At 37.4% G+C, this 24509-nt stretch overlaps 1 protein-coding gene across 1 annotated transcript in view; it reads right to left on the bottom strand.

The window, feature by feature from the left end:
- LOC143672737 (uncharacterized) overlaps window positions 1-24509 on the bottom strand; it is a 56591-nt gene that overhangs the window by 17654 nt on the left and 14428 nt on the right. Inside the window, exons 2-3 of the mRNA XM_077147275.1 lie at window positions 14650-14696; window positions 3651-3744 (exon numbers count right to left, since the gene is read on the bottom strand). Coding sequence (XP_077003390.1) covers window positions 3651-3744; window positions 14650-14696 — 141 coding nt within the window. The remainder of the gene's footprint in view (window positions 1-3650; window positions 3745-14649; window positions 14697-24509) is intronic.

Genomic DNA, 24509 nt, shown 5'->3' with positions numbered 1-24509 from the left:
TAACATTAAGTGTTATTACTGTTTGGATAATATTTTCCTCTAACATTTTGCCTTTTGCATTATATATATCATATCTGACTGTCCTTCTTTGTACACTCTTCTCCATACCGCTCTCTTCTGTCTTTTCATTTCTGACTCTAGTGCTCCCTTTAGTATTTCTTGCAGAGCTGGTTTCTTGGTCACAAATTCTCTCAGTGACTTTTTGTCTGAGAATGTTTTAATTTCTCCCTCATTTTTGAAGGACAATTTTGCTGGATATAGGAGTCTTGGTTGGCAGTTTTTCTCTTTTAGTAGTTTAAATATATGATCCCACTGTCTTCTAGCCTCCATGGTTTCTGCTGAGAAATCTACACATAGTCTAATTGGGTTTCCCTTGTATGTGATGGATTGTTTTTCTCTTGCTGCTTTCAAGATCCTCTCTTTCTCTTTGACCTCTGACATTCTAACAGTAAGTGTCTTGGAGAACGCCTATTTGTGTCTAATCTCTTTGAGGTGTGCTGCACTTCTTGGATCTGTAATTTTAGGTCTTTCATAAGAGTTGGGAAATTTTCAGTGATAATTTCTTCCATTAGTTTTTCTCCTCCTTTTCCCTTCTCTTCTCCTTCTGGGACACCCACAACACGTATATTTGTGTGCTTCATATTGTCCTTGAGTTCCCTGATACCCTGTTCAAATTTTTCCATTCTTTTCCTGATAGTTTCTGTTTGTTTTTGGAATTCAGATGTTCCATCCTCCAAATCACTAATTCTATCTTCTGTCTCTTTGAATCTATCATTGTAGGTATCCATTGTTTTTTCCATCTTTTCTACTTTGTCCTTCACTTCCATAAGTTCTGTGATTTGTTTTTTCAGTTTTTCTATTTCTTCTTTATATTAAGCCCATGTCTTCTTCAGATCCTCCCTCAATTTATCGATTTCGTTTTTGAAGAGGTTTTCCATTTCTGTTCGTATATTCAGCATTAGTTGTCTCAGCTCCTGTATTTCATTTGAACTGTTGGTTTGTTCCTTTGACTGGGCCATATTTTCAACTTTTTGACCGTGATCCATTATCTTCTGCTGGCGTCTGCACATTTAGACAGATTTCCCTGGGTTTTGGATCCAAAAGTTTGGAAGATTTTTCTGTGAAATCTCTGGGTTCTGTTTTTCTTATCCTTCCCAGTAGGTGGCACTCGTGGCACATGTTTTTCTGCGGGTCCCACCAGTAAAAGGTGCTGTGGGTCCTTTAACTTTGGAAAACTCTTGCCATCGGGAGGTTCCCTAGCTGAAGCGGCTTGGAAGAGTGCCAGCCGGCCCGGGGTCCGAACGCGGGGAGGGTCACTGGCCGCCGCAGCCCGGGAAAGCGCCCGTCCGAATTTCCTAGTCGGCCCGCGGTGCCAAGTGTGATGGGAGGGCGCCAGCCACAGTGGCCCGCCCGGGAGAGTGCACGTTCCCGGGGAGTCACGGGTTTGGAAGGGGCCTCCCCCCTTACCGTTCTTCACAGCCTGGGGATTTCTGATCCAATTCTCTCAGTCCGGGGGGCTGCGCGTGGTGTGGGCGCCAGCCGCTGTGGTTTGAGGGGACCGCCTGTCCAATTCTCCTAGCCGGCCCGGGAAGGGGGAAGGGAGTGACTCCGGCCGCTTGCCGCCCCGCCCGGTGAAGCCCGCGCCCCTCAGCGATCTCACCAGAGCGGGTTCTCTCAGCCAGCCAGCCATTCCAGGATGGGGTACATTGTCTTTTTTATCTCTATCGTGGCTTTGGGAGCTGTTCTGTATTGTTTCTACTCCCCTAGTAGCTGTCCTGGAGGAGAAACTAAGATCTGCGCGTCTTACTAAGCCGCCATCTTCTCCGGAAGTCTATATTTAATATTTTACTTAGAATGGTTTTATACTTTTTAGTAGATAAATTTTGGTAGGTTAAATTTATTTAAAAAATAAAACTACACAAATCTCTTTTCATTGTATTTTTGACAAAAAGTTTCATTTTAGTACTGATACTTCATGATATAGGAGCAAAAGTAAAATAATAGGACATTTATTTGTATTGGTCCTGAAACATAACTTTGATTTTAAAAGCTTTTTCTAATACCAACCCTTCTGCATAAAAGTTACTACTGCCTAAATGCTTCTTGCTTAAAAGTAAAACCAAAAGCATATACTTCAACTTATTTTCTTCCTTTTACCAGTTCATCCTTTTATGCACCTTACATTCTTCTTCATTCTCCTTTTCCCATCTTTTCTAGCTTGGGTTCCCTATTCCTTTTTCCTACATATTCTTTATATATATATATACATATATTTTTTTGCATGGGCAGGCATCGGAAATCAAACCTGCAGTTTCATTAGTCATTATGGAGAACTGCCTACTGAACCACCATGGCCTGACATCTACATATTTGCTGTCAATGAGTTTAAAAAGTATATCAGAAAATAAGTGGAACACAATTGCCTTTACAACTAATAAAGGTAATGATTTTATTTAAGACTTTCCTTTCACATGATGATACTTTTCTACATTAGTCTTTTTTCTTTTGTTTAAATTTCACTTCTCAGTAGAGTGGCAGTGAAGAATTAAGGTTCTAATGTTAGTTGAATTTATGTTCAATTACAGTTGTACTACTTGCTAACTTTTTGACTCTGGGAAAATGACTATCTTTTCTGAATTCCTCTCTCGATCATTAAATTGGGAATAGTGATAGTACCTACCATAAGTTTGTTTTTATTTTTTTGGGTGCATGGTCTGGGAAATGAACCCAGGTTTCCCACACGGAAGGTAAGCATTCTGCCACTGAACCACCCCATAAGTGTTTTTGTGAAGAGTAAATGAGATAATGTTGTGATGCTTTATTATGATATTTATCATGTAGTTAGTGCCTAATTAGTATTAGCCATCATTGATATTCTTATTAGTTATATACTGATAAATAAATTTAGAAACACTTATTATGGTTATTATTAAAGACTAATCTGTGAAGACAAACTGAGAGGGGGAAAATAACATTCCTCCTGGATTTTACTGTTAGTTTTCTTCCAAAGGATGATCAACTTCTAGTTTAAGTAAGATTTCAGTTTTTTATTCATGAAACTAATGCTTAGGTCTTTGTTTTTGATATTAAATGCAAGATGGGAAATTAAGACACATAATAAAACCTCAGTTAAAACTAATTGGGAGGAAGACTGGTCTGATTTATTAAAAACATAAAAAAAATAAAATAACTAGAATAACCATTTCTATGCTAATTTGTTTATATATGACAAGGATCTTCATTTTAGTGACTAAATAAAGAGATTTATGAAAAACATATTAGTTTTGTCACCTAGTTCTACAAGCTTTAAATAAATACATTTCAAAATTAAAACCCTTCTTGTTTGCTTTACTTCTAATTCCCTTTCGTACTGTTATCTTACTTTATAACAATTTTGATTTGAGAATTTGCACGTTTTCACCTGAATAAGCTTTAAATGGGAATCCCTTTGGAGATGTATGACAGCAAATTATCTACATTGACAGGAAAGGAAAACTGAAATTTAAGGTAATGGAGGTTTAGATTCAATATAGCTTAGACAGATGACACAAATGGGAGAAATGGTTAGGGCAAATTATTTTATTCTATTTCAATTCATTACCACAGAGACATTCTGTATTTTTAAAAATCATGGGTATTCTTATACTGACCTTGGACTCATCTAATTCAAGCTTCTTTGGAGGCTTTCTGACATAATTCAGAAAGGAAGAGGACTTGGAATACATTTTACCAACATGCTGATCACTGTAAAATAAAATTGAATCATTTTGTTTTCCCACTTTAAATTAAAGATGGTTTTAAATTCAGTCACAATATTTTCAAATATTCGGCGGATATGGCACAAGATATGATTTTAAAATATAATCTGGAACATTTTTAAAGTTCCATATTATAAAGTGTTCAGAATATGCTTCTAAGAATTCTTTCAACATACAGCAGTGGAAGACAATAACATGAGAAAGCAGGTTTTAAACTTACCATATTAAAAACCTCATTTTTTCATGGAACTATAGGTATTCAAAAGTTGCCTTTCTGCTATGAAACACATTTTATTTTACTGGTTGAACATTACAGTGCACACTTTATTCTAATGCCTGCTAATAGTGGCAATAATTTAACAGCTATACAAAGAGAACTTCTTTAATGCCAGCTACTGATCAAGTATCATATGCTGAACTGGGTCTGATGTGGCCTCATTTATATTCTGCAGGTTTTCATTATAGTTTAAACAAAGTATCACAAAATGGTTCTGAACTTAATACATTGCTAGATTATCTCATTTTATAATTTTGGTGGTTGTTTAGGTGAAAACAAGGGAATAAAAAAATCTCCACCTCCAAGTTATCAAAAATAAAGAATAAAACCTCATTTAATTTTTTTTTCTTTTCTTCCTCATTTACTTTTGGTAGTATAAACATTCTCATGACTAATTAGACATGAAGCTCTTCTTTCTTTGAAATATATCTAAATTACATTCCTTCAGCTCTATTTCAAGAAGACCACTTTCAACTCTACTTATTACTATCTCAGGTCCTGATTATTGCAATGCTATATCCCTGCTATATCCTTCTCTGATATCTGGGAATAAATTTGAAACTCCTTAGTTAAGCAATCAAGGCCCATCATATTCTAGCTATAACCACATTTTCCCAACTTCAAATCCTACTAAATTTCAGAATTTGTTTTTCTCTAATTAGATAAGTCTACTCATGTTTTCAGGCCATCCCTTCATATTTCAGCCTTGGTGCTTTTGCTCATGTAGTCATTTCCTGAGGGGCTGTAAGTCCCCTCATTATCTCCTTAGCTTAGAAGAAATGGAGCCATCCTTTAAGACCATGCTTAAGTTTTGTATTCTTCTTCTGTGACATAAGCTTTGAATTTCTAGTTTTGAATATCTATTGCTTGTTTCTCTCATCTACTCATTTGCTTTTTAACCACTGCCTAAATTAACAGTTATTTGATTGGTGCAGTTTCCAGGAATAAGAAACAATATTTTATAGGTTTTCTAACATTCTCAGATTGTACACATAGCAAATGTATTTTATGTATAACTGATGTCAGATAGCAGATATATATCTTATGTATCACAGAATATTAAATTAACTGTGCAGCCTGAAAAGGATGCTATTTAATATTAATTTCTTTCCATTTTATTTATTAACTTCTTGCTAGAGCCTAGAAAGGATTTTTAAGCCTTGAATTTTTTTTTCCTTTGTTAACTGGAAAGAGGCAAGCAATTAACTCTTTCCCATGAACCAGTGATTCTGGTTCTTATTTTATACTATTAATCACTACCTTATGGAATTTCTCAAGAGAGAAATCACAGCACAGCAGAAAAGAGTCTGGCTTCCAGTCAGACTGGCTATACCACTTACTAGCTCCTTATCTATAAACATGGGATATTAACAGTACTATTTCACAGAGTCACTGTGATGATTTAATTAGATTACACATGTGATGTGTTCAGATCCCCACCATGATGTGAGCTGCTATTTTTGTTATCATTATTATCACTGCTGTTATCATCACTATCATTGCTATTATCATTACTGAAATTATACTCTGGATTCTTTTTGACTATAAAGTTAAAAGAACTAGAGTAGGATGCTCACAAAGTGCTAGATATTATAATGAAGAGTGGTACTTATTTGCTTCATAAATTTTGTATTCTAGGCTGTTTGAAAATAAGAGAAACATTTTCAATTTTAATCTGCCCTTGTCTTACTTTCCTTTTCAGAATTCACTAGCTATTATTGTTGTAAAATCTTAGCATGATTATTATAAGTTTCTTTTATTGTGTTATGCAAGAATTTGCTACAAAAAACTTAAAAAATTCTTTGTTAATCTGTACTATTTTAGATCTGTTTTTAGCAATAAAAATTCAGAAAGATAAATACCACTGAAATAGAAGTAGAAGGGTGATTATCTGATGATGTTACTTCTTTTTAAACTTCTCAAGAGCATTCCATGACTCTTAGGCTTAAGATCTAAATCATTTACATTTGTTTCATCTGATCCTTCTATATTTCCAAATCTGTTTTATACTGCACTGCCTCTTCAGTCACAATGGTTTTCTTTCAATTTCTTGACCACACTGTGTTTTTGCATATGAACACTATTCCTGGAACACTGTACTCTCAGTCCTTTTGCCTAGGGAACCCCAAAAGCCTCCTTTAAGATCTCAGTTCAAACACTGCTTCTTAAAGGAAGTCTTCTTCAGCCTTCTAGATCAAACGGCATTCCTGCCATGGAACAATCTTTCCTTGTTTCTCTTACTTATTCATGTTTGTTTCTCTGATTGTCTGTCTCTCCCTTGCTATTTTAAGCAATGGATTCCAAAGGGGTTGAATATACTCTAAGGGAAAGAGAATATATTACAATCTTTATTTCTAGTTATTCACCTCGTCTCAATTTTAATTTATGCCAGTTTTAAGTAATTAAATATTCATTTACTGGGTACATGTTCAAAAATATATTTATTCATAGAGGTGTGAAATTTAAAAATATGTTTGAGACCACTATTCTGAGTGGCCCAAGAGTATAGTTCATATTTATTTTATTCTTGACTATATCCCCAGTGTCTAGCATAGTACCTCACATAGAGCAGGGTTTCAACAAATGGATTAAATAAATCATCTCTCAGTTTGCAGCAACAAAAACATCTGGTTAGACCAAAATAATGCAGTATTATATTGTGGTATGTATGTTGCAGGTCCCATTATTATCTCCATTTTAGTGATGGTAAAACTAAAGTACAGAGAAGTTAAATAAGCTGCCCAAAGTTTGAATTCTAGAAGTCTAACTTCAGAATTTATTCAATATTACCTCCAGCATAGTACTTCAATAGGGTTCAATATTGTTGAATTGCAGATAAATGATGGTATCATGGTTAGGGACACGTGTCAACTGGCCAAGTTGTGGTACCTGCTTACTTGATTGGGCAAGCGCTGGCCTGTCTGTTGCAATGAGGACATTTCATAAGATTAGGTCATGATCACATCAGCTGCATCCACATCTGATTCCATTTGTAATCAGCCAAAGGGGAGTGTCTTCTGCAATTAGTGATGCTAAATCTAATCATGGGAAGCCTTTTAAGGAGGACTCAGAGGAGTCCTCCTGTCGGTCCCATTCCTGCTTTGGCTGGTGAGCCTCTCCTGTGGAGTTCATCCAGGCCATCCATCAGAGTCGTTGGCTTCGCAGCCTGCCCTGTGGATTTTGGACTCTGCCTTGTGGATTTTGGACTCTGCACTCCTGTGATCATGTGAGGCACTTTTATAAATTTTGTATTTCTGAGTGTTCCCTGTTGATTCTGTTTCTCTAGAGAATCCTAACTAATACATCTTGGTACCAGGAGTGGTTCTTAAGAAACAGAATCTTAAAAATGGGTTTTTATGAATGGTTTTCTACTCTGACTGGACTCAGAGACACTAAGGACTCTGATTCCCATAATCAGAATGACACTCCCAATCCATGGAGTGAGTTGGCAAAGGAGATAGTCAAAATATCATCATTCGATCTTCCTAATGCTTCACTTGTACGAAGCCAGACTCTGGGGGATAATGTTTTTGACATCTTTACAGAGTTTTGTAGAAATAAGAGTTATAGAAATGTTGGTTGGTTGTTGTTAGATACACTGTCTACATTAAGGGGTGAAAGGGATGGGCTTAAGGCTTCAACCGAGAACCTTAAGCAGTGTCTGAAAGATGTAGACGTTTCTATGAGTATCCTGAAGGAAAATCTTATTTTCTGTAGCTGTAGACTTGAGATCTCTGAAAATCAGATTCAGAATCTTATTGTTAGAGTAGCAACTTTACAACATAAACTGAAATCTCAGTCTTGCATGGTGTCTGCCGTTAAAGTGAGGGCATTGATTGGAAAGGAGTGGGACCCTGAAAAATGGGATGGTGACAAAGGGATTGATAATGATGTTGGGGGCAAGGTTGAAACCCTAGGCCATGCTGAGTCTTCTCTAGATAACCCTGTAATAGTCTGCCCTGAGGACATAGCCACCCCACCTCCAGCCTGCCTTGAGGAATTGGCCACCTAGCCTCCTCCTGAAGGGATTAGCCCTAGAGTGATTAATCCTGTTTCACCAGATGAAACTGCAAATGAAGGCCCTGAAGCAAATGGCTTGGAAGATATTTCTAATTCTTTTCATGACCCACTCCCACAAACCCTCATTTCTTCTAGACCTATAACTAGACTAAAGTCCCAACAGACCCCTAAAGGTGAAGTACAAAGTATCACACATGAGGAGGTACTTTATACTCCAAAAGAACTGTGTAAGTTTTCCAGTTTATATAGACATAAATCAGGGGAATATGTGTGGCAATGGATTTTAAGAGTGTAGGATAATGCTGGGAGGAATATAAGGCTGGATCAGGCTGAATTTATTGATATGGGCCCACTAAGCAGAGATTCTGCATTCAATGTTATAGCTCAAGCAGTTAGAAAAGGTGTTAACAGCTTGTTTGGGTGGTTGGTTGAAACATGGATCAAAAGGTGGCCAACATTACCTGAGGTTGAAATGTCAGAACTGCCCTGGTATAATGTAGATTTGGGGATCCAGAGGCTTAGAGAGATTGGGATGTTAGAGTGGATTTATCATGCAAAGCCTGCTCTTACAGCCCAGGAATGTCCAGAGAATGCACCTTTTACCAGAACAGTGAGAAATAAATTTGTGAGACTAGCAACATCTTCCCTCAAGAGCTCTGTGGTTGCACTTCACTGTAGGTCAGATATTACTGTAGGAACTGCTGTCACTGAGCTGGAATCCTTAAACACAATGGGGATGACAGGATCCTGAGTTGGCAGAAGCCAGGTGGCAGCACTCAATCACTAAAGACAGGGTAGACATGGCTATTATAATAGACAACAAACTCAAAGAAGGCATCAAAATTATATGACACGCAGAGATTTGTGGCATTGGCTAGTAAATCATGGGGTGCCTAGAAATACAATAGAAGGGCAGTCTACTAAATTCTTGTTGGAGCTGTATAAACAAAAGAGTTCTAGGTCAAGGGAACAGAAGTCTAACCTGAATTACAAAAACACAGAGTCACGGCCCCTTAATCAGTTTCCATATTTGAACCAGTTTACAGACCCTGAGCTCCTTGAATGAAGGGGAGGCCAGGTCCCTATGGGGGAGAAACCTGTTACACTGTCACAAATTTATACTGTTAATCTTCCTCTAAGTCTTCCCCAAGGAAACCGACAGCCTTTTACCTGGGTAACTGTGCATTGGGGAAAAGGAAATGATCAGATATTTTGGGGATTATTAGACACTGGTTCAGAAGTAACATTAATTCCAGGGGACCCAAAACGTCACTCTGGACCACCAGTCAGAGTGGGGGCATATGGAGGCCAGGTGATCAATGGAGTTTTAGCTCAGGTCCGTCTCACAGTGGGTCCAGTGGGCCCCCGGACCCATCCTGTAGTTATTTCCCCAGTTCCGGAATGTATAATTGGCATAGACATACTGAGCAACTGGCAGAATCCCCACGTTCGTTCTCTAACTCATGCAGTGAGGGCTATTATGGTGGGAAAGGCCAAGTGGAAGCCACTAGAACTGCCCCTACCAAGCAAAATAGTAAATCAGAAGCAATACCTTATTCCTGGAGGGATTGCAGAGATTACTGCCACTCTTAAGGACTTGAAAGATGCAGGGGTGGTGATTCCCACCACATCCCCATTCAACTCTCCTATTTGGCCTGTGCAGAAAACAGATGGGTCTTGGAGAATGACAGTGGATTATTGTAAACTCAACCAGGTGGTAACTACAATTGCAGCTGCTGTTCCAGATGTAGTATCATTGCTTGAGCAAATCAATACATCCCTGGTACCTGGTATGCAGTTATTGATCTGGCAAATGCTTTTTGCTCAATAGCTATTAGTAAGAACCACCAGAAACAGTTTGCTTTCAGCTGGCAAGGTCAGCAATATACTTTCACTGTCCTACCTCAGGGGTATATCAACTCTCCAGCCCTATGTCATAATCTTGTTTGCAGAGACCTTGATCGTTTCTCCCTCCCAGAAGACATCACACTGGTCCATTATATTGATGATATCATGTTGATTGGATCTAGTGAGCAAGAAGTAGCAACTACTCTAGATTTACTGGTAAGACATTTGTGTGTCAGAGGATGGGAGATAAATCCAACAAAAATACAGGGGCCTTCCACCTCAGTAAAATATCTAGGTGTCCAGTGGTGTGGGGCATGTTGAGATATCCCTTCTAAGGTGAAGGATAAGTTGCTGCATCTGGCCCCTCCCACAACCAAAAAAGAGGCACAATTCCTAGTTGGTCTTTTTGGATTTTGGCAACAACATATTCCTCATTTGGGTGTGCTACTCCAGCCCATTTTTCAAGTGACCAGAAAAAGCTGCTAATTTTGAGTCGGGACCTGAACAAGAGGAGGCTCTGTGACAGGTCCAGGCTGCTGTACAAGCTGCTCTGCCACTTGGATACAGCAGATCCAATGGTGCTGGAAGTGTCAATGGCAAATAGAGATGCTGACTGGAGCCTTTGGCAGGCCCCTATAGGAGAATCACAATGCAGATCCTTAGGATTTTGGAGCAAAGCCTTACCATCTGCTGCAGATAACTACTCTCCTTTTGAGAAACAGCTTTTGGCCTGCTACTGGGCCTTAGTAGAGACTTAATGCTTAACCATGGGCCGCCAAGTTACCATGATACCTGAGTTGCCTATCATGAGTTGGGTGTTGTCTGACCCACCAAGCCATAAAGTTGGGCATGCACAGCAACACTCTATTGTAAAATGGAAATGGTATATATGAGATAGAGCCAGAGCAGGTCCTGAAGGCACAAGTAAGTTACATGAAGAAGTGGCACAAATGCCCATGGTCTCCACTCCTGCCACATTACCTTCTCTTTCCCAGACCAGAGCTATGGTCTCTTGGGGAGTTCCTTACAGTGAATTGACTGAGGAAGAGAAAACTCGGGCCTGGTTTACAGATGGTTCAGCACGATATGCAGGTACCACCCAAAAGTGGACAGCTGCAACATTACAACCCCTTTCTGGGTTGTCCTTGGAGGACAGTGGTGAGGGGAAATCCTCCCAGTGGGCAGAACTTTGAGCAGTGCCCCTGGTTGTTCATTTTGCTTGGAAGGAAAACTGGCCAGAGGTGCATTTGTACACTGACTCCTGGGCTGTTGCTAATGGTTTGGCTGAATGGTCAGGAACTTGGAAAGACCATAATTGGAAAATTGGTGACAAAGAGGTCTGGGGAAGAAGTATGTGGATAGACCTTTCTGAGTGGGCTAAAAACATGAAGATATTTGTGTCCCATGTGAATGCACACCAGAGGGTGACTTCAGCAGAGGAAGATTTTAATAATCAAGTGGATAAGATGACCCGTTCTGTGGATACCAGTCAGCCTCTTTCCCCAGCAACTCCTGTCATTGCCCAATGGGTCCAAGAACAAAGTGGTCATGGTGGTAGGGATGGAGGTTATGCATGGGCTCAGCAACATGGACTTCCACTCACCAAGGCTGACCTGGCTACAGCCACTGCTGAGAGCTCAATCTGCCAGCAGCAGAGACCCACACTCAGCCCCCGATATGGCACCATTCCCCGAGGTGACCAGCCAGCTACATGGTGGCAGGTTGATTACATTGGACCACTCCCTTCATGGAAGGGGCAGCAATTTGTTCTAACTGGAATAGACACATACTCTGGATATGGGTTTGCTTTCCCTGCACGCAATGCTTCTGCCAAAACTACCATCCATGGGCTTACAGAATGCCTTATCCATCATCATGGTATTCCGCATAGCATTGCTTCGGATCAAGGAACACACTTTACAGCAAATGAAGTGCAGGAATGGGCGCATGCTCATGGAATTCTCTGGTCTTACCATGTTCCCCATCATCCAGCAGCAGCTGGATTGATAGAACGGTGGAGTGGCCTTTTGAAAACTCAATTACGGTGCCAACTAGGTGGCAAAAACTTGAAAGGCTGGTGTAATATTCTCCAGGAAGCTGTGTATGCTCTGAATCAGCATCTGCTGTATGGTGCTGTTTCTCCCATAGCCAGGATCCATGGGTCCAGGAACCAAGGGGTGGAAATGGGCATAGTACCACTCACTATTACCCCTAGTGATCCACTAGGAAAACTTTTGCTTCCTGTCCCTGCTACCCTGAGTTCTGCTGGTCTACAGGTTTTAGTTCCAAAATGGTGTGTGCTTCCTCCAGGAGAATCAACAGTGATACCACTGAACTGGAAGTTAAGATTGCCACCTGGTTACTTTGGGCTACTTATGCCTCTGGATCAACAAGCCAAGAAAGGGATTACATTATTGTCTGGGATAATTGACCCTGACTATCATAAGGAAGTAGGACTGCAACTACATAATGGAGGTAAAGAAGAGTTTTCTTGGAATATAGGAGATCTCCTAGGGCGTCTACCATGCCCTGTGATTAAAATCAATGGAAAACTGTAACAACACAATGCAGGCAGGACTACTAATGGCTCTGAAACTTCAAGAATGAAGGTTTGGGTCACCCCACCAGGCAAAGAACCATGGCCAGCTGAAGTGCCTGCTGAGGGTAAAGGGAACATGGAATGGGTTGTGGAAGAAGGAAGTGATAAATATGAACTTCGACCATGTGATCAGTTACAGAAATGAGGACTGTAATGCTGTTTTGTTCATGTTATATTATTTAAGTTGTAAGATATCAAGTTTAAGAATGAATGTTGCCCAAGGATTTGCACCCTATTCTGGAGAGATGTAATGCATTTCCAGTTATATGCAGGACAGTTGAGTATTGTCAGGTAAAAGAAAAAATGTGTGCTTATTTGTTTTAATTTGGAAATTAAGTATGGTTTAAGGTGATATATATATAGGTGCCAAGTTGACAAGGGGGGGGGACAATCATGGTTAGGGACACGTGTCAACTTGGCCAAGTTGTGGTACCTGTTTATCTGATTGGGCAAGCGCTGGCCTGTCTGTTGCAATGAGGACATTTCATAGGATTAGGTCATGATCACGTCAGTTGCATCCATAGCTGATTCCATTTGTAATCAGCCAAAGGGGAGTGTCTTCTGCAATTAGTGATGCTAAATCTAATCATGGGAAGCCTTTTAAGGAGACTCAGAGGAGTCCTCCTGTCGGTCCCATTCCTGCTTTGGCTGGTGAGCCTGTCCTGCGGAGTTCATCCAGGCCATCCATCGGAGTCATCAGCTTCGCAGCCTGCCCTATGGATTCTGGACTCTGCATTCCTGTGGTCACATGAGACACTTTTATAAATTTTATATTTGCAAGTGTTCCCTGTTGATTCTGATTGTGTTAGTGGACACACCTTTACCATATGAACAAACTTAGCATCACCAAGACATCTTCTGAAATAATGAACTGAAAAGGAAACAATATCACTTAAGGAGAATTTCTATAAAAGTGTACACCTAGTGGTGCAAGTGTAGTTCAGTGGTAGAATTCTTGTTGGCCATGTGGGAGAGCCAGGTTCAATTTGCAGCCCACTCACTTCCCAAATCAAACAAACAAGCAAGGAAACAAACAAAAACCCACAAACAAACAAAAATTTAAAAAATGGTGTTGCAATAAGGGGAAAAAGAATGAAATGTGACCTTCTCCATACAGCAAAAAAAAAAGTACACCTGTATCTAAACATGGGAATATAATAGGACAAATCTGGCCTATATACATCAAAAGTATCTGTGTTAGGAAAAACAAAGAAAGGCTGAGGAACTGTTCCAAATTAACAGAATTAATGTCATTTGTGAGCTTAGTTTGAACATATACAATACAGTCATATACTAGCACATATACTAGCATGGTCATGATATCTGTAAATTCTTTTCAAAGGATTCAGAAAAGAAAAGTGTATGCATGTGTGCAAGGAACAAAAACAACAAATGTGACAAAATGTCAACAATTGGTGAAATGTACACAGGGTTCATCATACTATTCTTGCAACTTTTTTATAGATTTGGAACTTTCCAAAATAAAAAGATAGGAAAACAATGATAATCAATTGAAATACTGGATATAAAAGAGCTCTGTGAATGATAGAACATAATACCAAAGAGGAGCTGAGATTAGTTACTATTAATATTAAAGGTGATTCTTCATCACAGCCCTGACTAGTAACCTCTTTTACATAAGCCTTCTAATCTCTGACTTTTAAATGGAATGTTTATCTATTTATATTTAATTTAATACTGATATGGGAGCAAAAATGAATGTAAGGATTTTGAAATTTACAGTAGCCCACTGCAATCTTTATTCAGGGGCAGGAATTTTCTGAGAAAGAGTTGCCACAAGCTAATGTAAGAAAAAATGTGGAGATCCATAACTAAATTGTTCTGCTTAATACAGTGCATAAGACTACCTATTTATTTAGGCACAAGTTGATCTATCAGGGTTCATGATATAAGATCTAACAATTAATTAAAAATATGTTGGGGAGATATACATAGATGGATAATATATTGCTTCTAAGTCCCCCCCAAAAAAACCCCACCATATACACATACACATAAAAGCACATACCAGTTCTCTTTTTTTTGTTTCCTTGAAGGGCTATAAGTAATTGTTCAGAAGGAGTGCATATTCCCAAGCTTTGTACAGAATAATATTTTGCAGCCAGAGCAAAGTCTTTCACACTCACCAGCTTCTTAGAAGTCTCACAAAATATTTTGGGAAAATTAGTAATATCTGAAAAAATCAGGATAGAAAGAAAAATGTTAGCAATAATTAAACAATAGCTATTTTGTGAGAGTTTGAAAAACAAATAAAAAACAGACTTCAAAACAAAATATATTATTTTCATTTTGGTTTGCACTTTAGCAATATCTATCCAGTGATTCCATTTTTATTTGTCATTTAGATGATCAGCAATTTACAGAACCCTGTTTTCTTTAAATATTGTATTCAATTAAATTTTCAACTCTAAATATAAAATTTAGCCTTTCTTTCTGTTGTTCCAAGAGTCAAAAAATAACAATAATAACTTACTAAATAGTAATGTGGCCATTAAATTTATGAATCATCCTGGCTTACCTACAACTGTAAATTTATTGTAAAACAGATCCTGCCTCATTTGGACCAGGTAAATTATTGTGTGTTGAGGTGCATTCAATGCACTGTCAAAATGAGTTCTAAAACTAACAAGTTTATAAAAAGATGAAAAAGCTCATTTTCTTCCAATGGTCAATTTTAAACTAGGTATTTGTGGTAGTTAGATTCTAGTGTCAACTTGGCTAGGTAAAAGTGCCTAGTTCTATTGCTGTGGACATGAGCCAATGGCATGTGAACCTCATCTGTTGTTGATTACATCTGCAGTTGGCTAGGAGGCATGCCTGCTGCAATGAATGATATCTGATTTAATTTGCTGGTGCTTAAATGAGAGACTCAACATAGCACAGCCCAAGCAGCTCAGCATACCTCATCTCAGCATACCTCATCTCAGCACTCGCAGCTCAGCCCAGGCCTTTGGAGATGCAGAAAGGAAAGATGCACCCCGGGGAAAGATGTTGGAACCCAGAGGTCTGGAGAGAAGGCCAGCAGAGATCGTCCTGTGCCTTTCCAAGTAAGAAAGAACCTCAGTTAAAAGTTAAGCTGCCTTGACTTCCGGAGAAGATGGCGGTTTAGTAAGACGCGTGGGTCTTAGTTCCTCCTCCAGAAAAGCAACTAAAGAAACAGAAACAATACGAAACAGCTCCCGGAGCCACGACAGAGACAAAAAAGACAGCGTACCCCATTCTGGAACGGCTGAACGGGCAGGGAGAATCCGCTGCGGTGAGATACCCGAGGGGTGCACGTTTTCCCGGCCGGGGCGGCTGGCGACTGGGGTCCCCTCCACGCACGTGGCTCCCCGGTCTGACTGGGAACGTTGGATAGTGGGGCCCTCCCACCACGCTTGGTGTCTCGGGCCAGCTGGGCAATTTGGACTGGCACTACCCCAAGCCACAGCGGCCGGCGACCCCCCTCCACATGCGGTTTCCCAGGCTGACTGCGAGATTCGGATTGGCAAGTTAAAGGAGCCACAACATCTTTTACTAGTGGGTCCCGCAGACAGACGAGCGCCACGAGCGCCACCTACTGGGCAGGAAAAGAAAAACAGAGCCCAGAGATTTCACAGAAAAACCTTTCAACCAGCCAGGTCCCAAACCCAGGGAAATCTGATCAAATGCCTAGACACCAGCAGAAAATAATGGATGACGCTCGGAAAATTGAAGATATGGCCCAGTCAAAGGAACAAACCAATAGTTCAAATGAGATACAGGAGCTGAGACAACTAATGCTGAATATATGAACAGAAATGGAAAAGCTCTTCAAAAACCAAATCAATAAATTGAGGGAGGACATGAAGAAGACATGGGCTGAACAAAAAGAAGAAATAGAAAATCTGAAAAAACAAATCACAGAACTTATGGGAGTGAAGGACAAAGAAGAAAAAATGGAAAAAACAATGGATACCTACAATGGTAGATCTAAAGAGACAGAAGCTACAATTAGTGAACTGGAGGATGGAACATCTGAATTCCAAAAAGAAACAGAAACTATAGGGAAAAGAATGGAAAAACTTGAGCAGGGGATCAGGGGACTGAATGACAATATGAAGCGCACAAATATACGTTTTGTGGGTGTCCCAGAAGGAGAAGAGAAGGGAAAAGGAGGAGAAAAACTAATGGAAGAAATTATCACTGAAAATTTCCCAACTCTTATGAAAGACCTAAATTTACAGATCCAAGAAGTGTAGCGCACCCCAAAGAGAATAGACCCAAATAGGCGTTCTCCAAGACACTTACTAGTTAGAATGTCAGAGGCCAAAGAGAAAGAGAGGATCTTGAAAGCAGCAAGAGAAAAACAATCTGTCACATACAAGGGAAACCCAATAAGACTATGTGTAGATTTCTCAGCAGAAACCATGGAAGCTAGAAGACAGTGGGATGATATATTTAAATTACTAAAAGAGAAAAACTGCCAACCAAGACTTCTATATCCAGCAAAATTGTCCATCAAAAATGAAGGAGAAACTAAAACATTTATAGACAAAAAGTCACTGAGAGAATTTGTGACCAAGAGACCAGCTCTGCAAGAAATACTAAAGGGAGCACTAGAGTCAGATACGAAAAGACAGAAGAGAGAGGTATGGAGTAAAGTGTAGAAAGAAGGAAAATCAGATATGATACATATATTACAAAAGGCAAAATGGTAGAGGAAAATATTATCCAAACAGTAATAACACTAAAAGTTAATGGACTGAATTTCCCAATCAAAAGACATAGAATGGCAGAATGGATTATGACCCAGCAATACCACTGTTAGGTATCTACTCAAAGGACTTAAGGGCAAAGACACAGACAGACATTTGCACACCAGTGTTTATAGCAGCATTATCTACAATTGCAAAAAGATGGAAACAGCCAAAATGTCCATCAACAGACGAGTGGCTAAACAAACTGTGGCATATACCTACGATGGAATATTATGCAGCTTTAAGACAGACTAAACTTATGAAGCATGTAATAACATGGATGGACCTAGAGAACATTATGCTGAGTGAGTCTAGCCAAAAACTAAAGGACAAATACTGTATGGTCCCACTGATGTGAACTGACATTCGAGAATCAGGTTGGAATATATCATTGGTAACAGAGACCAGCAGGAGTTAGAAACAGGGTAAGATAATGGGTAATTGGAGCTGAAGGGATACAGACTGTGCAACAGGACTAGATACAAAAACTCAAAAATGGACAGCACAATAATACCTAAGTGTAATGTAACTATGTTGGAACACTGAATGAAGCTGCACCTGAAATATGGTTTTTTGTTTGTTTGTTTGTTTGTATCTTTTGTTTTTGTTTTTTTCTTTTTCCTTTATATATATATATATATATATATATATTTTATTAGTATTATTATTTTAATTCTCTTCTCTATATTAACATTCTATAACTTTTTCTGCTGTTTTGCTAGTTCTTTTCCTAAATCGATGCAAATGTACTAAGAAATGATGATCATACATCTATGTGATGATACTAAGAATTACTGAGTGCATGTGTAGAATGGAATGATTTCTAAATGTTGTGTTAATTTCTTTTCTTTTTTTGATTAATAAAAAAAAATTAAAAAAAAAAGTTAAGCTGCCTTCCTCTGAAGAACTATAGATCAACTAAATAAATCCCCTTTTATTGAAAGCCAATCTGTTTTTGGTGCGTTGCATTCCAGAAGCTAGCAAATGAGAAGAATATTCTATAAATTTAGTATAATTGTTGTTAATTTCCAAATGCTCCTTCATTTAGAATGATAGCTAACTGTCTTACTGCTCACAAACATCTGGTGCCCCTCTCTGTGTGAAGATCATACACTTTTATTGAGGCCAAAAGGTGTAGCCACATCTTGCAAATGCCAAATGAACCACTTCCAGCTAGAATGTTTAAGAGCATCAGAAGCTTCAGCTTCACCTTTCTTTATTTTCCAAACTCTGTAATTGCAGAAGCTTGTTTTAAGATGGAACCTCCCAAGCTTGAGTCCCTGAATGACAAAGACAGCAATCCTAGCAACCTACAATGGGCATGCAGCACATATGGAACTTTGTTATTTTTAGTCACTATGTGTTTAGGATTATTATTACAACATAATCTTGTCCATTCTAACGAATACACAAAAGCAGCCTGATAGATTTGATTTTCATTTGCTCAATCTCTTCTTTTTATGGACATTTTTAAGGCAAGTTAATTTATTTACAAGGGTAAAAAAAAGGCACTCTAATTTGTTGGTAGCTGTTCAGGAAAGTCTTAGTGGAGGAGTATAATTAAGTCCCTTTCTTAAGAATTATTTTTAATAATTAAGAAAACTCACATCTAGTGGTTAAATCAATTAAGTAAAATGTTCAACATGTGAAATCATGACTCATTAAGAAAAACCACAGTATATCCTATGAAGTCTACTCTAGCAAAATTGATCTTCCACAGTTATTTATGAACTTATAAAAATCCACCTAACACAAAACATGATATTGCCAGACCAAACCTAAAAGCAAGATAACTAACAAAGATTGGCAGAATTCCAAATTAAAACTACATATTAAAGCTAATACCTATTAAATTGGTGGTGGTAATGTTTGCCAAATTCATAATCAGAATAAAATAATATGAGATGTGTAACTTCCATTTTTGAATCAACTAGGTAAATATTTAAAATAGAAATACTGTGGTGAATTTATTTAAGATATATTTTGTGTATTACATAGAGTTCTTCAGATATTTTACAAACTGAATTTAATAATGCAGCCAAAAGTAATAAAATCCACATCAAAACAGTAAGCCATGATACAGACAGGAAAGCTCAGTCAACTATTAAGTAAGATTCAGATTTAAGGGACATCTCAACATCCCCAGGTCTCAGAAAAGCAATTTCTTAGAGTGTGATAGAATAAGAGTATTAAATCTCAATGTGCAGAGGGACTATTATAGTAGTCAGTTATTGGACAATGTTGCCAACAGAAAGAAATGCAGTGTTTCTGTTGGAAAAGCAAAGGTTCTAATCAACTTAAATATCCTAACAGAAAATAGTTGAAAAAATTCCAATTCAACTGAATTAAATGTTATTATTTTGGTTTTAATTATAAGCCTCCCAGTAATTTATGAAATGTAGCAGCCCAAATCACAAAGTTTGTTCCTTTTTTTTTTTAAAAAAGATACTGTTTTAAAAAAGATACTATTCTGATTCAGTCCAATAGTTTATGTCATTTAGGGCTGAACTATTTAGCTCAGTTACTCTAGAATGCCATAAAAAATATTTAAACTACAGAAACATAGCTGCTATTCTTTCTTTGTTTTCAAGTGATGCAGCCTGTAATTGTCATTCTATTCTATTTTTAAATGTAACAGAGAGGGAGGTTCAATGATCTTGTCTTAACTTTCATTTCTGAAAAAATCCATGAGAAAAATTATGTGGCAATGGTAACAGTATATTTAGTGGTCATAGAACTTCCCTAGGTACTTGTATAATAAATTTAGATTTTGCAAATGGCAAAAACATCATTCACTTATATTTAGTTAATTCTAAATTAGCTACCTTTCCCCCCAGGGAAAGCTTTGTTTTGAAATTTGCTGACAATTACACATACATATCAAGTAGCATGATTATTTTGCCAATATCTCCCTCTACTGGGAGAGTACCTGTCCTGCTTTATAACATGCTTACTTGTTTTATTTTCTCTTATTTTTTGTCCACCCTCTAATACCATTCTCAGAAGTTTCTTTTTTGGGCTTGAGAGCATGGGAGTTGGGGGATGGGCAGGGGGAAATTATTTTCTATAAAGTGGAGATGAGATTATCTTTGTATCTATTTTTATGCCCAAGATTAATGCACAAGCAAAAGACAGAAAAATCATGTATACATATGGTGGGTTACAAAACTCTCAAGGTAGAGAAATGCACAATAAAATTTCAAAACTAACAAAAACAAAGAACATTTAAATTTAATAAATAAAAATAAAATTTCAAAAATAAATATCTGTTACTTTACTTGAATGTTATATAGCATTTAAGAAAACTACTGTCAGTTTCCCAATAATTCATCACTATTATTGCTAACACTGATGTACTATAAGGCCAGGCACTGTGCTAAACACTTTATTTAATGTGACAGTGTTATGAGCTAATTACATAGTGCTCTTATTCCCATTTACAGAGGAAGAAACTGAGACTCTGGGAGGCTGTAACTTATCTGCATTAGCACAGACATTAAATACCAAGGCATGTGAACTAAAGCTGTCTGACTTTAGAGCCTGCTTTTAATTCCCACCTTTAATTAGTATATCACAGAAGTAAATACAGTGCCAACAAATGAAATCACTCAAGACAGCAGTTAAAAGCATTAGGTAGACCTGGCTGTCAGCATCAGGTCTGGCAAAAATCCCCTCTGGAAAAGATCAACACATGGTAAATCTTAACATATTTCACATTTGTTTTATCTTCTTAATTCATCTACTTTCTTCACTTGCATCAATACCCTGCTTTCCACCAGAAGTGATCTTAAAGTTTCAAGAAATCAAAAAGTAATTCAATGAATGCACAACCATATGATGGTACTGTGAGCTACTAATTGTACATTTTGGATGGACAATATGGCGAGTGCATATATCTCAGATAATTCTTACTTATAAAACCATTGACAAGTCTCTTAAAAGGGAATAAAGATGTTTTATGATAATATTTTCTTGTGAATCTATTTCTAGAAACAAAGTAATCCTACTGCTTCATGCTCAGTTGTAAACCAACAGTATCTTGCACACAGCAGGCCCTCAGTTAAAAGGAAATGAATAAATGAATGCATGAATGGAAATAATCCTGCAATGTATTTACAAGTGTAGCATCACCAACTATACAGGGACGGCACCACCAGCTACACAGGGACAAACAGAAATTCTCCTAGATTTAGTAATCACTGAGGCCACTAACAGAACTTCAACAGCACAGCTGAGTCTTTTGGAAAAGCATAATTCATATCCAAACCATAACATTTACAATCTGAGGGTGAACTAAGAGTATTTTAGAATGTTTAGTAATGTGATATAAGATAAAAGACAACTATGTGCTAAATTTTGAGGTTTAACTGTGTCACAGGAGCTAGGGAATGATTACTAACACTATTTTCACACAGCTTAGAACTGTCCCACTGCCCAACATTTCTTCAGAAAATTCAACAGTGCACTCTTAATAATGATCCTCACAAGGGCATAGAATCATTTTGTATTCATTTCTATATGAATGTCTTACAGATGTCTCCAATTCAGAAGGTTCAAAACTGAACTGTATGTTTTCATGTTGCTGAAACCTTTTCCTTTTCCTTTTCCTATTTCCCATTTGGTTTAATAGTGTCATCACTCACCCAGTACTGAAGTTAAAAGCTTTTCATGATCTTAGATGTTTCTTGTGCCCTCCATCTGCCTATCCAGCCACTCATCAATCCCTACTATCAAATTGTCTTTTACTTGGAGCTCTCCCACTGTTATGTTACTGCTGTGGTTTGAGCATCTATTAACTCTAAGCAATGCTACTATAATAGATCCATAGTTGATTTTTCCCTTATCAAAACTCCCAAAGCACCAATGTGCAATAAATATTGTTTGAGTTGAAATGAATAATTTGTAAATGAAAATTTACTTATATTCAATGCAAACTTAATTACACATTTTTAAGGCTTTGACTGCTTTTAGGCTTCAATCTTTTATACTTGTAGAGTTTGACCAAAAGTTAAAGTCTGTCTTATTGAATTTTGGAAATAAAAGGTGGGAGAAATTAAATTTTTTGAATGTTTGAGTACATTCATAATTCTATAATCTACCTAAGAAAGAAAATAGAATATCAACTATTATTTTGTAAAAGAAATCAATTCATGTTGCCCAATTATGTTCTAGGAAACTTCTATGCCAGCTTAATTTATGGTTCCATAGGAAATGAAGGAATAAATTATTTCAACATGTAAAGCATGCTTTTGGAAAGAATAAAATATAATTAACAAAGAATTCACATGCATGCCCTTACTATGCAAATGTTAAACCACACCGAATATATAAAGTAATTTAACCATTTCAAAAGCATTTTCACAAGAAAGTTATTTATACAGGTGACATTAAATATAAAAATAGGAAAATCTAACCACAGTATTTTAACTCTAACAGACCTTTTTCATAGTTTAATTGAACAGAAAAGAAAATATTATAAAAAAGAAGCAGAAATTGAGCTTTGACTTGCTAAATAAAAAACTCAATTAAAAATTAACAATTCCAATAATGCTTACTATGTACAAGGTACTAATTGAACCTGAATACAGTTACAATTTGAAATTCATTTATGGGATGATATCTTACAATTACATAGCATGATGTCAACAAATGTTCAATCTCCAGGTACACTTCTACTGAGAAACACATATGAGCTTCCCTAATATAGGCCCTTGTATTTGTTTTTCCCTCTGTCTGAGACCAACTTCCCCAGAAAGTTTCATGGCCCATCCTCTTACTTCCTTTAGAATTTTGTTCAATTGAAGTTATGAAGTTTCAATTATAACTTCAGTGAAACCATCCCTGACAATCATATTTAAAATTCCATCTCCAGTCAACTCATATTTCCCTCCAATCCTTTATGAAAAAAAATTTCTTACAACACTTGTAACCACCTGATACGGCATGTAAGATCAAAGGTTTTTATTCACTGCTGTATCCCCAGAACCTAGAATAATGTCAGGCACATAATAGTTACTCAATTGATGAATGAATAAAATGATGAGCAAGTATGAATATGAGAGATAAAGTAGGCTTTGAATTTGTGTTCTCAGATTGTTTGTACCTATGGCCATGAGCAATTTACATACTTGATTTAAGACTCAATTTCTTTATATATAAAATGGGAGAAAACACTTTCTTTATAATATAGTTTTAAGGAATATACACATATCGATATACATATAACATACATGCACCATGTAGACACACAAAGATATGTGTATTTATATAATTATATACATATATATTTCTAACACAGAGCCTAGAACATAGTAGGCAATCCCCAAACCATGAAGCTTCAAACAAGTAACTGAGTTTTCTAATAGCTGGGGCTTTGTTGGAATATGGGATGGAAAATTCTAAATATTTAGGTTCAGAACACTATTGAATCTACTGGGAAAAAAACTTAAAACAAAGTTCAATATGGATACTCAGTTTATAAATGTGAAGCCACTAGGGGAAAGGACACTGGACCTCTGGAATTTGGGTGTAAGATTTCTACCATTAAATGAAGGCACAATTCAAGAGTCAACAGAGGGGTAACACATTCTAGCTAGGATTAAAGCAAGAATTACTCAGTGTTTGGGAATCCAGTGATTAGCCCTGGGGCACCATGTCCAAGTATCTACTTTAAAGTATGGGAGAGAACTTTAGAACCAATGATACTTATTGAATTTGATGTGAAACTTGAGAGATATGTTATAATCTTGACTAGGCCTTAAAGAATTTAGAGGAGAGTTTCAAATTTGCTTTTTATTTTAATTTTCTATTCTCTTAAATCTTTATTTTCAGAAATTAACCAAAACTGAGCATAGATTCCTAGAAATTCAGTAACTTTGATCTCCACTTAAAATTAGTATTTAAGAATAAATTAAATATTTGTCAATATTAAATAATAAATTTAAATTTAATATATCAAATATGACTTTGTCAGTAAAATACAAAATAAATTCCAGATTGTAAAGCTTTAAAAAGTGATGTTATAATTGCAAAGGATACATTCAAATGAAGATATTATAGTGCAGGAAGTGCTTTGAAATCAGTTTCCTGCCCCTATCTTGTTAATTCCAAAAACGTCTCATTTTCCACCTCAGGTGTCATTTCTGAATACCACTGTCAGATCCACTGCCCCACAGTGCCTCAACAAGGACACTACTTTAATAACTGACACTGTCATTCAAAACTTGATCTCTGACTCTGTCACATGGTCATCTCTTTCTCCATCTGTC

Source organism: Tamandua tetradactyla (assembly GCF_023851605.1).
Source record: "Tamandua tetradactyla isolate mTamTet1 chromosome 9 unlocalized genomic scaffold, mTamTet1.pri SUPER_9_unloc_2, whole genome shotgun sequence".
Lineage (NCBI taxonomy): Eukaryota > Metazoa > Chordata > Mammalia > Pilosa > Myrmecophagidae > Tamandua > Tamandua tetradactyla.
This window is presented reverse-complemented; position numbering and strand designations above follow the sequence as displayed.